This window comes from Etheostoma cragini, chromosome 13 (genome assembly GCF_013103735.1).
Source record: "Etheostoma cragini isolate CJK2018 chromosome 13, CSU_Ecrag_1.0, whole genome shotgun sequence".
Lineage (NCBI taxonomy): Eukaryota > Metazoa > Chordata > Actinopteri > Perciformes > Percidae > Etheostoma > Etheostoma cragini.
Genome location: NC_048419.1, coordinates 10,025,339 through 10,041,494, shown reverse-complemented (window position 1 = coordinate 10,041,494; position 16,156 = coordinate 10,025,339). Strand labels below are relative to the sequence as shown.

General features: G+C 39.8%; 1 protein-coding gene across 1 annotated transcript; it reads left to right on the top strand.

The window, feature by feature from the left end:
- Positions 1-988: 988 nt before the first annotated feature.
- pls3 (plastin 3 (T isoform)) lies at positions 989-15,692 on the top strand. Its single transcript, XM_034890203.1, has 16 exons — positions 989-1,119; positions 6,498-6,602; positions 6,729-6,880; positions 9,811-9,940; positions 10,123-10,255; positions 10,758-10,839; positions 10,927-11,092; positions 11,189-11,331; positions 11,840-11,935; positions 12,042-12,237; positions 12,707-12,785; positions 12,911-13,028; positions 13,118-13,248; positions 13,898-14,021; positions 14,378-14,502; positions 14,604-15,692. Exons 2-16 carry the CDS (start codon positions 6,542-6,544, stop codon positions 14,734-14,736), a joined length of 1,869 nt encoding a protein of 622 aa, XP_034746094.1. The 5' UTR covers positions 989-1,119; positions 6,498-6,541; the 3' UTR covers positions 14,737-15,692.
- The last annotated feature ends 464 nt before the right edge of the window (positions 15,693-16,156 follow it).

The window sequence follows — 16,156 nt, the reverse complement described above, 5'->3', positions numbered from 1 at the left end:
ACATCAAACACGGACCCTCTAAGTTACACTGCAAAAAAAACAGTGTTGATAGATGTCTGGATATTAATAATTCCTTAGCACATTCTCCTGCAGACACTACACAACTAATTTCAACTTCAAACTGATTTCAATCTGTTTATATTCTAACTTCTTTGGTTCCAGGGTTAGCCTTCACTCTTTTCTGGGCCACATCTTTCCCTTATGTGATGCCATCTAGATTACTTTAAGCACCACGCAGATAGCATCACTTTATCAAATGTCATTTGTTTATTAAATAGTAACAGAAATAATTTTAAACTGAAGGAACCTACACACTGTGCTGCCCTCATCTACTGTTAATCTCTTAAAACAAGGTTTGCTGTTAAGACAATGTTTCCTAATATTTTAACATATTCAGATATCTTGCCTCAATTAAACTTTGGAACATCCAAAAGTCGCAATGTGGAGAATAGAAGATGCATCACAAAAAATGATTTGTCCATGAAACTCGCAGTGTTGACATTGGCTTGTAATTTTGATTTGAATTGGTCTTGTGTAGTTTCTATTTGTATTTCTACTCCTATTCTATATATTTCTAAATATTCGTCTTTTACGTTTTCTGATTTACGTAGGCTACTTATCTGTCGTTGTGCTGCTGTTGCAACAGCATCTTTTCTTATTTTAGGAAATCCTGACCAAAGCGCCTACTGTATATATTCAGAATTTAATTCAATATATTCCGACTTTAATTCTGTATATTCAGACTTTCATTCAATATATTCAGACTTTCATTCAATATATTCAAATTTTACATATATGCAGTATGATAATTTGCCAAACGGCGTGCCATAACATACAAAAAATAATGATGAGATTTAAAAATGTACTTAAACAAACAGATCAGTAAAAGTGCAAAACATTGGTCTAGATGACAATAGACAGAAAAATACACTACACATGTAATTTTATTTGATTTTTATTGTATGGCACAGATAATACTCCATAGACCGGACATCAACGTCTGGTGGTGACGTCGCCGACAGGCGGGGCCAACATTCCAACTGCTGTCTACTTTTGTCTCTACGTGGAGGAGGCAGGACTGCTAACTGGACGCTGTCTGGAATTTCAGGCGCACCGATAGTAAGTACCAATTTCCTGGCAACTTCTACACCAACAACTACTTACAGATAGTATTTGTCTTAGAAGCGTTTTCTAAAATAACAACCTTGTTTTAGTCTGTATTCTCTGTGATAGACGTTTCCTTTTGTGCAGAGATGTGGATTTGTAAGAGTGAACAGGGATAGTTGTCCTGCCCATAAAACTTGCATGTCCGTCGCTAGCTTTAGCTACACCTTCACTGCAGCCCATTAATTCTCACGGTGCTGTAATAAAGTAGCCTCTGACTCCTTTAAGTCGTAAACATTAACTACTACTCAAACTGTACGTAACGTAACTAAGATATACTGGTAACTGTAGCTAGTAAAGTTTATACACAACGTGTATGTTTTCTTCTAGATATTGGAACTATCACTTCACATTTAAATGTCAGAGCAAGGAACAAGTAAGAAAGACAACCAGGTTTCAGTAGGAGCCTACATCGTCGCTAGGCGAAGGAAGCCGCATAGGTGGAGCCTGCACTATTTTTTTGAAATATTGCCGATACACAAGCGGATGCATAGATGACCTATACATAGCCTTAACACACTAACACATAGTTCTTACAAAAGGTGAAGTTTAATGTTGTATTTACTTTGCTAGTTGTGTGTAACGTCACTTCAACCCTTTTTGTCTTGACATTTTATGTGACGCCAGCACCATTTAAATGGCATGCGAGAGTATGAAAGGTTGTTGGATGTTTTAGCACTAAAATGACACAGCCCAGTCAGTAACTCTGTGTTATTTGTTCCCATGTAAAACAGTGGTCTGTGTAAACTAGTTTATTGCTCTGTGGGATTGACCAGATTTTTCCTGTCGAACCATCTGGGGCTGCAGCACGTGTACATCTGGGATTTCAATTGTGGCTCACTGTAGGGACAACCTTAAACAACAAGACCAGACCCACATTTTAATTTGATAAATATTGTGATTTTAAGTAAGAATTGTGTTGTGAATACAGACACTCATCCGTGATCTTATTCCTTACATCGCTCCTGTAGATTCTCCACACCATCAGTATTTCTAGTCTATCCTCTATTGATGTCTTGTTTTAAAAGGTGTGCAGTGGCATGCTTTGATAGACATACTGTAAGAGATGTTTTAATTGTTGAAGACAAAAGCATTAAATCAATTACTGATATTTGAGGACAAAGAAAAGTGGAAAAGTACAGTTTGTACGCCTTTTGTGTGACGTGCAAATCATTTTAACTGCGCCTGTCGTTAACCTGATTGAAGTAGTTATGTAGGCTAGTGTGATTTACATGAGCTGAAGTGAAATGGGACTTCCCCTTTATTCATGCTACAGAACCGCTTGAGAGTTTGTAAAGACAAAACCAGAAAGTCCAGAAGGAAGAGGACAGGTGCTTGTATTTTGTTTCCGCCCCTCACACCTGTGCGGATGAACAGGTTGTCCCGCTTTCTGCACCGTCAGGAGGGTTTTAAACAGGTGTCTTCATGTTTTTTTTCCCTTCCCATGCAGTTAAAATTATGGCGTTTTTACTTTTTGTGGTTTTTGTCAGTTTTATAGTTGTGTAATATAATAAAACATGGTGGCTCCATCTGTTTTAAGCTATGCAATTTGAAAAGCACTTCTTCACCAAGGCTATTACAATCCCCTAAATACCTTACTTTGTGAATAGAAAATGTTTAGAAGATATTAATCCTAATCTGCATAAAAATACACATGTAAAAGCTAGGAACATTGAGGCTCTTGGTACGAGGAAAAATTGTCCGAAAGAAACATGAACTCCTTTGCAAGTACTGCATAGAGTACTTGAGTGGGGAAGTGCCATTAGTGTAATGACCTCCACAGAGAAATTCTCTCCATGTATGCAGTATGTCCTCTGTTAGGGAGGTCAGGGGTCAGCTACATAACAAGTGCCCTGGAGCAGGGTAGTAAATAGTGTCTTGCTCAAGGGCGCAGGTCATGCTTGCGTGAGGAAAAGGGTGATATTTTACAGAGCTGTGCCTTGTAATGTCTGTTTATGCAGCAGAGGAAAATGCTTTACAGTGCTTTTGTTGGGTAATGGCAAACCGTTGGTGGGTGTGGCTTATTACCTGTAGCAAAACCACCTAACCGAACTGATTCAGCAGCTCCACAGTTACCATCTAAGGACATTCTTAAGTGATGGTTAGTAGAAATTCCTGTGTTGACAGCTTTGCTAGCACAGGGCTCTTTTACCCGCTACATCCTTTTACTACAGCTATGTTCTTTCATTTGGGGAAAAATAGTGTGTGTGGCCATTTCATTTGAATATTTTCATGATGATTTACCACTCCCAAGCTTTGTTAGCTTTTATAACAACCCTAAACCCAATCCAGAGTGATATGCTTGCAGCTGCGTATGATGTCAGAGTTATGTAAACACTACATACAATAATTGTTGTCGTCGCCGCCTCCTTACCTGTCAGGTTGGCTGTGCTTATCTCATGCACGCAGCCCGAATAGGAAATAAAAGGCCGGTGTCACAGACTGTCTCGCGTTTATGAGTCAGTTTGACTCGCTGCTGCGGGCCATTGTGACTAAGTCAAAATGTTCATGTTATTGCAGACTATGTTGGGTGTGTGCATATGCATTTGACCACATTTGGGAAGGGTGCCCATACTATTTGTGTGCTTTGGGGTGTGTCGGCTCTACACACATTTAACATCTGGGAACAACCCTCACTTTTAATTGGCTGTAACATCCTTTAAAGGCAATCATAAAAAGCGTCAATGGGCTGTTTTTGTCTTGACAATTAAAGCTGGTGCTTGGAAAGAAATACTTTAGTGTGATATCTTGTTGTTAAACAAGAGCAAGAGAACTGAGAGAGCTTCTTAAGTGAGTGGTGAAATACCTTAGAGACCACGAAGCAGGTCCAGTTGCTCTTGTTTTGGTTCTGCTAGATATCTCATGATCTGGATAACTAAACCTACACACAAGTGTGTAGAGGACTTGCGATTGTTGTCCCGAAGGACCTTTTTTGGAGGTAATTTTGAATCCCTCACAATTTCACTTGAAAGTGCCAGCTCTTGCAATTTGGGAACTCTATTCTCAATATGTCTTGTCTTTGTATTAGCCAAACATTCTGATGTACTAAAACTCTTGCACTGCAGCTAAGCGCAGACCTTTCAATAATGTCTTATGAACTCTATCAGGAGTATTGATATGCTTTTAGACAAACATGAGCCACTCCATTTAGGAATTTTCTCTTCTCTCGAAGCACACGGTCCAGCTGTCAAAGACAGCAACTGTGTTTGGAGCCTGACGCTCAGAACTCTCTTTCTTGTGTTTGTGGTTACAATCCCTCTATTCTTCTGTACCACCAGGGATGCGGCTCACATTTGTCTGCTGCCATCTGTGCCCTTGCTCCATGTACTTAACCCCTCTACTGTTTTCACTCTCCCTCTGTCGAGGGTGTGACGAGGGCTGGCAAAGGAGGGAATGCTTGTCTGCCCGTATTGTAGCTGGGCTGACTTCAGCAGCCACATTTCACATCCTTTTAGAGAAATGTTAAATATAGCAACACTGGCATCGTCATTTTCCTAATCGTTTAGTCAGGAGTTTGTGCTTGCCCCTGAAAAACACCCTGTTCTTGGATTCATGGAGTGGCCTTTACCTAAAATCTCTGTCACTGTAAAGGGACAAATCTGGCCTTGTTGTTGCTGCTGCCTAGAAGCCATTTGTACTGTATTAGACTTTTTTTTTCTAAATGAATAAACATGACTTTATCTGAATGATTTTTTTGGGTGACTCCTTTTTGATTTTGTATGGCAAGGTGTTATTTCATGACTTTGTTTTGTCTTCAAGAATAACATTATGGCAACTGAGTCACATTTCAGAGACCACATGTCTACTGTTGAATCATCTTTCATGAATACTATTAATAGTTTCATTCATGAAAGAGGATGTATGGCTACTGGACCTTTTGTCCATTGTTTGTCTGCTTGAATATGTGCCTGTGAGGCTGCTGTGGCCACAGAAAGACTAGATGGGCTGAAACCACTCAAAGAAATTGAGCCATTTAGGCTTAAATTACGGTTATAATTATTGCCAATGATCAATTGGATTACAATCCATTTGACTAACTTGACATTCAGCTATTCCCTAATGGTTTTACACATGTAGCACTGTGGAAACCAGAAAAGACTTCGCCCAGGAGTTCTGACTAATGCTGAGAAAATCAACAATCTGTACTTTAAATCAGGAAATGGGAACACTTTTCTGCCTGGAAAAATCGGTGAATCGTACTCTACCGCAGAACAGCCTCACTCTCTTGTGTTCGAGAGGAATGCCATCATACTAGTTTAGTCCATGCAAACGAGGCAGCACACCCTGCTCACCTCTGTGTAACTGAAGCTGATCTGCCCAGGCCTCTAGCATTCCTTGGCCCCTACAGAACGGGAAGGAGGTGTTCAGAGGAATTCCTTATTTTCAGCGATTTTTCACATGGCTGCTTTGTCTCAGGAGTTCAGGAACACTGTGTCTTTAGTCAAGGGAAACGACTGCGATTGCATCTCGCTGGCTATACATCTTTACATCTGTAATTGAATCTTCCGGCTGTGTGAGGACACTTTTCTCTGCTAAAACGTAAAAATATAACCCAAACAGCTGTGCCATAAACTAGTATCAAGGTCTTAACCTTACAGAGAAGCAGCCCTCACAGAAGCCTCACAACTAACCCGGATGTTATGTTGTCACACATAACTGGACACAGTCTCCATCTATTTTAACATTAAAATAAAAAATGATTTATATTTTGATTTGTAAAGCCTGATGAAAGGGCAAAAAACAAGAGTTATAGTAAAATTGTCGGTTTCAGGGGATTTGAAGGACAAGCTGTTGTAGTAGACCGCTTTCTCAAAAAAGAGTTGTGTACAATCAGTAGTCTCTGCTTCTCTGGCTGTTTTTTTTTTTTTATTATTTTTTTTTATATAAAGTACGGGCTCATTGCTATACAATGGAACAGGAAATTACTTTGAATATGGGAGAGAGCCATGCTTGGAATAGGAAAAGAGTTAAAGAGAACCGTAGATATGATCAGCGGGGGGGTGGGGATCAGCAGGGATCAGTAAGGGGAGATATATGAAGTAGTACCTTCATTTAAATAGTTTTTTAGACCTGACAGAAAATGGCAAGTGACTATTGTTCTGCCCAGGGAGTTAAGGTCACTTCTCCGGTTGCAAGGAGGCTAAACATTTCCACCGGTCTGTGATCGGAGTAGTAGAACAGTGTTTCTACTACTACAGTTTTTTTTAGTTTTTTTTTTTAGTTTCAGGGGCTTTAAGGAGGTTTGTGGGAGGCTAGGGAAGCTGGGGTTCCTCTCAAGACCTCTGTCCTGTCATTGCAAGACCATGTTGGTGACTCTTTGCTCTTCTCCACAGTCCCTCCTTTCTCTGACTGACCACCTCAGGTCAATCACAGAAACATGACTGGAAAAATAACAAAAGAGGAAATGGAGGAGATGAGAGAGATCTTTGGAAAATGTGGTGAGTTAAAGCCATGTGTTGCCATGAAAGTATATTATAGATATTATTATGTTTTATGTTACAGTATCTCCAGTCACAGTTGTGTTAGATGTGCTGGGTCTAATGGTTCTTTTTGTGTTTCTATAGATCTGAACGGTGATGGATTTATCGTTGATTATGAACTCCATGAGCTCCTTAAAGATGCCGGCCATGCCCTACCTGGATACATGGTCCGTGAGATCATCCAGAAACTGGATCGCAACCATGATAACAAGATCAGCTTCGACGAGTTTCTAGCGGTAAGTTAAGCGGGCTCAAAACTGTCTGCTCTGTCGAGCTTGACAAGTTTTCCCCTTCCGTTCAGAGCCTTTCTTACTCTGAGCTGGTCTTTGTTTTTTGTTCTGCCTAAAAGCACCTCTCCCTCCTGGGTGAGGCCGCTACGCAAAGCAGCTTTTAGCAGCTCCATGCACGATGGAGTTGAAAGGCCTCTACAAACCACACATATGCATACATTCCCAGGGAATGTGGAAGTGAGGTCAGCAAAGTGGTGTGAGTTCCAGTGTCTTGTTTCAGCAGTGATGATGGAGCAGTCACTCACAGAGGCAGCGTCTGGTACAGGAGTGCAGCATGATTCGAGATCATGTGGGTCAATGAAAATGTTCTGCAGCTGTGTTTTGTTTTTTCTACGGTAGTGTCCTGTTAGTTCAACCCGGGCTATGATAATAACCAAGTAAATCAAATTGAATTGGATGACTTTGAAACTGTGTTGTGTCCAAATATCTGTGACACGACCTAGAACGTCCTGAACATGTTGGACTCATTCATAATTACTTATTTACAATTTGAGGTACTCTTTATGGTTTCATGATAATTTGTCTCCCAGAGTTTATCTGTGTACTTTTGTACAAGTAGCCAAAGTTATGTGTGAAATAATAATTAGAATAAAATAAAATTATACAGAACCTTTTCAAACTAAGAAGCAAGGTCCTTTACATGGGAAAATAAGGATTAAAACAGTTTAAATAACAACCATTAAATAAAACCAGCCAATTAAAAGTACATAACAACTTTAAACCGTATCAAATCCACCAAAATAAGATCTCATTTAAAACAAAGAGTGAAATAAACACAAGACATTTCTGAATGGGAGGGTAAAAAGGATTGCTAGCTTTTATGAAAGGCTTTTTTATTTTTATTTTTTTAAAGATGTGAAGTGATTAAAATTATGTAACTGATTCTACAAGCGTTTAGGTCCTATTTTTAAGGGATTAAAATAAGGGATTTTCTGAACTCAAGTTGCCTAATTGTGTCAACTATGTTGGAGGGGGCTTTGTTGTCATTAATGTCTGTCCTTTGCCAAAGATCTCTAGATCTCTAGATCCCAGGAACAGCAGATTGATCAGCTGATTTTGCGGTTATGCAAAATTCGGAAATGACTCTTGCAGTGTGTTATGCTGTGTTCATGTGCCTGCGGGAAGGGAGGACATCTGGCACTTTACAGTTAGCTGCCTAACAGCATTGGGCCTTTGTGGTAGAAAGGTGTGTGCTCGTCCACTAGGCTTTGATACACCCCATTACAAAATACGTTCTTACGGATAATAACCACCCAGATTAAATGCATATGGAATGAGTGTGAATATCCTCTTTACTGCCTATAGATGTGAACGTTAAGCTAAGAAAAAAGAGCTTTTTGCTAAGTTGCAGAAATAAATGGCAATCCTTATCAACTTTGCAAGGGCATGATTGTTTTGCTGTGCTTACCTCTTTTACCTAATGGCCAAAAAATGCGAGCTGGCACCCTGTGACCTCCCACATATTTGTGATAGAGTGTGTTGTGCTCACAGAGTCACCCTGAATAGCTCATTGTGGTCACACCAACGCTTGCGGGGCGGAGGTTACTGATGAAGCAACGATAGCTTCAGGTTCGTCAAGTTTTGCTATTATTACCATAGACATATTGTCTAAGCAACTTTGTGATAAGCTACATACAGTATGAACTCAACTCGCACCACAGAGCAAAATATTGTCCCATGAATTGTTGTTGTTGAGACTGATTTAATGTTTACAGATAATTATTTAATGATGGGATGTTGGGACAAGCCTGACGGTGGGGTTGGGAGTGTAGAGGATGATTACAGCTGTAGCCCTTGGCGGTTTACTGTTACTGCTGATAATGACATACTGGAACTCACACACTCAACACTGTAATACTTAGATTAGATGTGTAATGAACACACACGCTCACTTTGAATTGCTACAGTGTACTTAAATGTACAACACAACATCAGCTGCTTCTATGAACCCATCAACAAAATATGTTCCTGGACCTTTTCTTGTTACAAAACAAGTTTTCAGCCCATTTATATTGTTCTAAAAGTCATTTACTAGGCTAGATGTTTACCTTATTTTCTCAGTACTTTAGCTGGCAGGTTATTTTTATTCCACGCCAGCTGGCTCTCCTGGAGGCTAACAGTAGCTACACCACAACAAGGGATGCAAACGATATTAAAAGGAGACAAGATGATTGAGGCTTTTGCATATAACTATGGTGAGAGTTTTTCACCATTGATGAATCTACTGATTAAGCCAAAAGTTCCCTGAAGTCTACTTGTATGTCTATAATGTCTTTAATGTTGTGTTTTTTGTTGGCACTGTCATTTAGGTGTTATTCAAACTACGTTTAAGTAAAGCATAGGTCATAGTTAATATAACGCAGTCCAGAACACCACCATTGACGTTTTTTTTCTAACCATTCAGACCCCCCCCCCCATGTATGGAAATAAAAAAAGTAGAAACACTTGCATGACATATTAATAAAATGTACACATTTCCAACATTGTACAAAAAACACTGAACATTATGTGCCTTGTAATGGTACAGTGTATGGCAACACTGGCTTGTTGAATTGCATTAGATTGGAATGGTTTACCTAATAAAGTGTCCACTGATTGTTTGTCAGAAAATGATTCAGTATGTGCTTCAAAATATTTGGTGGTGACTTCCTTTTTTAAAACTGGTGTGATGCTGACACCACAAACATGCTATAAACATACGAACAGCAGAAGGCGGTTCTGTTTGTTACTGGCTGAAGCAATGAATTGGTTAACCTCTGCAACACAATCTCAAATCTACAAATAGATATGTCATTAAATGCCTTTTAAATATTTCACAAATTTCAGCTGAAAACAATGCAGTATGTTTGAGGCATCTTTCTTTGGTCTCGTTATAGATCATCCAGGAGTTGAGAGGCAGTGAAATAGCAAAAACTTTCCGCAAGGTCATCAACAGAAAAGAAGGCATCCTGGCTATTGGAGGGACGTCAGTGCTGTCAAGCGAAGGCACACAACACTCGTTCTCTGGTAGGACGCGTGGACATTGTCCCCAACTTGTCTCCAGTCGCTTTTTTTGTTTGTCATAAACTGTTGGCTTTGTGCCCTCTGCACTTCAGCTACATATGCTCCATTTACCAATTAAGAAAAGAAACCCATAATGGACAATGTGACCAACTGAAATGACTCATCATTACTTTGTATCCTTACAGAGGAGGAGCGATATGCCTTTGTGAACTGGATCAACACTGCTCTGGAAAGAGACCCTGACTGCCAACACGTCCTGCCCATGGATCCCAACACAGACTCTCTCTTCACCTCTGTCGGCGACGGGATCGTACTCTGGTGAGGGTTCCTGTTTTCACCTCAAGCCATCAACCCCCCCTCCCCCCCCCTCTTTAACCTAGCTCCAGTTTTGACATTAACATAAATGTCAGTTACCTGCATCTCCTGCACCGACATTCAGGCTGAAGAAATAACAAATATGAGCCTGTATTGGGATATCAGTCAACCATAACAACATTCTATCTTGCATTTCAGAGGAGATATTGATAGTAATTCAATACTACTACGTTCATCACAAATATTTAGAAATGATTTCTTATTGTGTAAAACCGGGTTGCTTTTTGTTAGATCACCAGTTCAATGTACACAAATGTATATTGTTTGAAACAGTAAAGAACTTAAACGCGAAAGTAACTAAGTCAAAATTGCAAACACCGCTGTTATGGTAGGTCACAGTGGTCAGTTAGCATTTGAAAGCTAAAATCTGCACTTTGTCAGGTTAGGTTTTTGAGTAACTTACTGGCATGTTAAATCATATGTGGCTTTTTGTACCGTTCCACAGCAAAATGATTAACCTGTCAGTGCCAGATACTATCGATGAGAGGACCATAAATAAGAAGAAGCTGACACCATTTACGATACAGGTCAGTTGAATTTACTGTATGTGAGTGCTGCTGTTTCTCTTACAACTTATTTGAATTTTCCAACATCTGATGCTTTGTACCTTGCAGGAGAACCTGAACCTGGCCCTGAACTCAGCTTCTGCTATTGGTTGCCATGTGGTGAACATTGGTGCTTTAGACCTGAAAGAGGGGAAGCCCCATCTGGTGCTGGGCCTGCTGTGGCAAATCATCAAGATTGGTCTGTTTGCTGACATCGAGCTAAGCAGAAATGAAGGTAAAGAGCGTAGTTGATACGTTACATAACATGTATTTAAGCCTGTGTTACCTGGTCTGTTAAGTATCTTAACTAATCTTGAACACCCCTCAACAGCGCTGGCAGCATTGCTGAGAGACGGGGAAACCCTGGAGGACCTGATGAAGCTGTCTCCAGAAGAACTGCTGTTACGCTGGGCAAACTTCCACCTGGAAAATGCTGGCTGGCAGAAGATCAATAACTTCAGCTCCGACATCAAGGTGGGTGTACTTACGTACATTGAATCCAGTTGGTGTATCTAAACACTAGATGCAGAGAAACCACTCAAACAATTTTATAAGATAATACAGGATCAAATATTTTGGTTTTGAGGTTCTTTGGGTGAGTCTGTAGGGTGTTAACCCAATTATTTACTTAGATTAGTTTAGTTTATTTCCACGCACTTCTCTAATTACTAGATCCACCAACACAGGTGTAGGTCAAACTAGTTTTTATCAAAACATTTTAACCCTCTCATTTTAAATGCAGTATTTACTGAACATATGCCAAATGAAGTGTTTATACAGTAAAGCAATTGTAGATATAGAACAAATCAAAACATTTCAGTGAAGCATGTGATAGAATAAATACAAAACATAGTGTGCACAGTTGCTCACAAGCAGCATCAAGGTTATCAATACATTTAATGAGTCAAAATTTGTGATAATGTTTAATGGTGGAATTTCTTGGTTATAAAATTGAATTGTTTTTGTTTGTATTGTGTTCCAGGACTCAAGAGCCTATTTCCACCTCCTGAATCAAATCTCTCCAAAAGGCACCGAGGAAGATCAGCCACACATAGACATTAACATGGCAGGCTTCAGCGTAAGCACTCTGACAGCAGTCAGCACACCCAGTTGAGTATCTTCACCACATGGTAACAGCTGCACGGTGTTTCTGATCAGGAGCATGTGCTTTGTGTGTTGTTCAGGAGAAAGACGACGTGAAGAGGGCAGAGGCCATGCTGCAGCAGGCCGACAGGCTCGGCTGTCGACAGTTTGTCACCCCAACTGACGTCGTCAGTGGAAACCCCAAACTCAACCTTGCCTTTGTGGCCAATCTGTTCAACAAGTATCCAGCGCTGACCAAACCTGAGAATGAGGACATTAACTGGGGACTGTTGGAGGGTGAGAGGACAAATCTCCCTGTATTCATGTCTGCTATCATCATAAAGGTCCACTGGAGAAGTGGCTGTAAACAAATAAGGTCGAAATACACAAATAGAGAGATTACCGCTGCAGCCTGAGAAGAACCAGCTCTGAACAAGCAGCTGCTTTTTGTTGGCTAACTAGCTTGCTGGCAGACTTATATTAGCATAGAAACTCACATTATTTATGTAAGAACAAGCCACTCCTAACTTTGGCTCCTACTGGATTCAGTAGTTAGTGTGCAGAACAAGCCAGGGATAGTTGCCTAGTAGTCACCAGATCTTTTGTTTATATATCTAACAGAGTGATAACAGGACTATTCAGTTCTGATGACACAAACAAGCTGCATGTTGTTTAGAACTACACTGACTATTACTGAGACCTCCAGTATGGCTGCCAGCTATGTCCTCTGAAAGCCAGCTAAATCCCATGATCCTTTGCTGTGTAGGTGAGACACGAGAAGAGAGGACATTCAGAAACTGGATGAACTCTCTGGGAGTGAACCCACATGTCAATCATCTGTATGGGTATGTACCACAAACAAGATACTAGGATACAGTTTATCTCACTCCTCCTGTATAAGCTGGCATCTGAAGACAGTTTCATATCTTAATTAATGTTAATGATTATCAAACCCAATCTTGTCTCGTAGAGACCTACAGGATGCCATGGTCATCCTCCAACTCTATGAGAAGATTAAAGTGCCTGTTGACTGGAACAACAAGGTCAACAAGCCACCTTATCCCAAGCTGGGAACAAACATGAAAAAGGTAAATCAGATTGCTTTTAATCCTTCTTAGCCCCAAAAAACACTTTTGGGCTGTCTTTTGCAACAACAACAAAATGTTTGTGCCCCTAGTTGGAGAATTGTAACTACGCAGTGGAACTGGGCAAAACAGCCAAGTTCTCCCTTGTTGGCATTGGCGGGCAGGACCTGAACGATGGCAACGCTACCCTGACTCTGGCACTGGTGTGGCAGCTAATGAGAAGGTGAAAAACAACTGCATCAGGATCACTTCAGAACTGAACAAAATAGAAATACATCTCCACATTGTAAAAACCGCATCCCATTTTGGGTCTACAACAAAACGCATAAAACAGCCAAGCATGTGTGGGGGACTTTCATACCTGGATTATCTGCTGTATCTCACTGGTTCTCAGAGAGGTATTTCTATGTATTAAAATAAATAAATGACTAAAAAAGAAAAATGAGGGCCCTCACAAGTATTTGGTCTGGGACCAGGACAGTAAAAAGTAGGTTACTATCAAGGAATTACTGTCTGTGTGGCATTTTGAAACACTACAATCACTATTGTCCCCATTGTCAGATTTGTTGTGTTAACTCAGTAAATTTACTGTAAACATTGTCTTGGAAGGGGGTAGTTTGTGACCTCCATTTCATGCCAGTGGGGGTGTCAATATGTTTGTGTTCCTCCAAATTGAGACCACATGTCATGTTGCTTGTTGACATATTGAGCAGTTCCACATGCTTTAAATCAGAACCATATAGAAGAATCTGATGTTTTCTAAAACATTCCCGAAACAAAGTTTCCTTCCTGATGTTTTTATTTTTTTCTAATGTTCCTAACACTTTTGGCACCAGTAAAATAACATACGTTCTGCTTCTCCACTCTTTTAGATATACGTTGAATGTACTGGAGGGACTGGGTGATGGACAGAAAGTAAATGATGACATCATCGTAAACTGGGTAAACAAAACTTTGGCGGAAGCTGGAAAGTCGACAAAGATTTCAAGCTTTAAGGTAAATGTGTCTTTTCCTCTTTCTGATTACATATTCCATGAAAATAACTGTGTAGATTTAGATTACAATATTTCAATATGGAACATAGAAATAAAAGATGTTACTAAATCATCTAAACTCTAAGGCTTTTTACATTTATTTTTTTTAGCTTGTTCTAAATTTTTAAAACTGGCTGAATCAAAATGAGAAAAACAAGCAGTTTTGACAAATTCACTCTGTCAAAATGCTTTTATTTATGAACTCTTTATGAAGTCTAGTAGTTTAATATAATTTGTATACATGCCTCTGTGTTAGATTATTAACCTTTGTGTGTGTGTGTGTGTGTGTGTGTGTGTGTGGTGTGGTGTGGTGATCAGGACAAGGAGATCAGCAGCAGTATGGCAGTAGTGGAACTGATAGACGCCATCCAGCCCGGCAGCATCAACTACGAGCTGATAAAAACCGGCAGCCTCTCCGAAGACGACAAGCTGGAGAATGCCAAGTAAGATTTACAACGCCGAAAAGAAAGAATCAACCTGTCGCCATTATTTTAATAACTGTATGAACCGTTTCTACACAAATTAACCTCTGTGTCCTCCCTAGATATGCCGTCTCTATGGCGAGGAAGATCGGAGCCCGTGTCTACGCTCTCCCAGAAGACCTTGTGGAGGTCAAGCCCAAAATGGTGATGACAGTCTTTGCCTGCTTGATGGGTCGGGGGATGAAGCGAGCTTAAGAGACTGGCTGGGATCACTGGGACACTTATTCTTACCCACAAGCCATTAACGTTTTGAAGAGCTCCCCCAACTGAAGGAACGAAGAATAATTTTGTATTACTTTGAATGAGAATAACAAGCTGTCAAAATCCAAAATGTTGCATGTATCCCTGCGTCTTTTGAGGCGTTTACTGAAGAAAAATGTCCATTTATTTAAAGTGAATCCGAAATACTACAAATCCTATACAGTTATCATGTTACAGAGGACAACTTGTTACTTTCAAAATAGCTCTCGATTTATGTATAAGAATGCTGTTTTTCAAAAGCGAGTTTTCGTATTCCAGCTGCAAGGTTGTTTACATATTTTTACTCAGACCGATAAGTAAAAAAATATCCTTGACTAAGCAACACACATTCCTGAATATCATACTTATTAACAAATGCTTGACAAGGCAAAAAATAAAGTCAGAGGCAGGCTGTTTAGGTGAAGCAAGTGGAAAAACAGCCAAACATTGCCTGTCACTTAATGAAGTACACGCATGTCTTAATAAACAGCACCAGGAACTTCTACATATCTGTATGGAAAAGCCATACGGTCAGATAGTCGTTACGACTAGCCTGGCATGCTGTCTGTATTCTTATACTCGTCATTTGTTTCTTAGGATTGTTACTTGAGAAAAAAATGCAGTTTTTTTGGGGATGTCTGGTCTGTGTTGTATTTTTCGGTCTGTTACGTTGGATGAGGAACAGGTGGACTGGACTCTCCTGGCTTCTCCTTTTTCTAGTCGCAAAGACAACTTGTACTCGCGCTTTCAGGTTTCCCCTTCTTCTTTTGTATTCAACATTACCAAATATAAACAGTAACTTCATTCCAGGTAGTTTCATGATATGACAATGGCCAAATTGTATTTGATCTCATGTTCATGTCTATTCTTAAGTGCTTTACATATAACAATAAATATGAATTTGGAAACTGCTCATGTGTTTTATCTTTATAGTTTCTGAAAAAGGCATCTACCATAGAAAGCTGAGGAGCAGTAATGGTGGTCTAAATATTTTGACCGGTTGGTTTTTTTAATCCACATATGGTGTTATTAATTCAGGGCTCATCTTTATTATTTTACAGTGCCTATAAATTCTCATCCACTCTGCAAACCTGTTTTACAAAAATGAATGGAGTGGATTTAATTCTGCTTTTTCACACTGATTACCAGAAAAAGACCCTTTAGTGACAAAGTGCAAAGGGACAAGGTGATCTAAATTAAGCACAAATACAAAATACTTCTTGGCCCATCAATTATGTCAATATGTACTCTGTAGTTACTACAATTAGTTACAATATTTACAACACAAACTCAAAATCCCTGAACGATTATCTGAATATAAGGGATGTAGCTAGCAAATCAAATGAAAGTAGTAGGCTACATCTTACTCTAAACA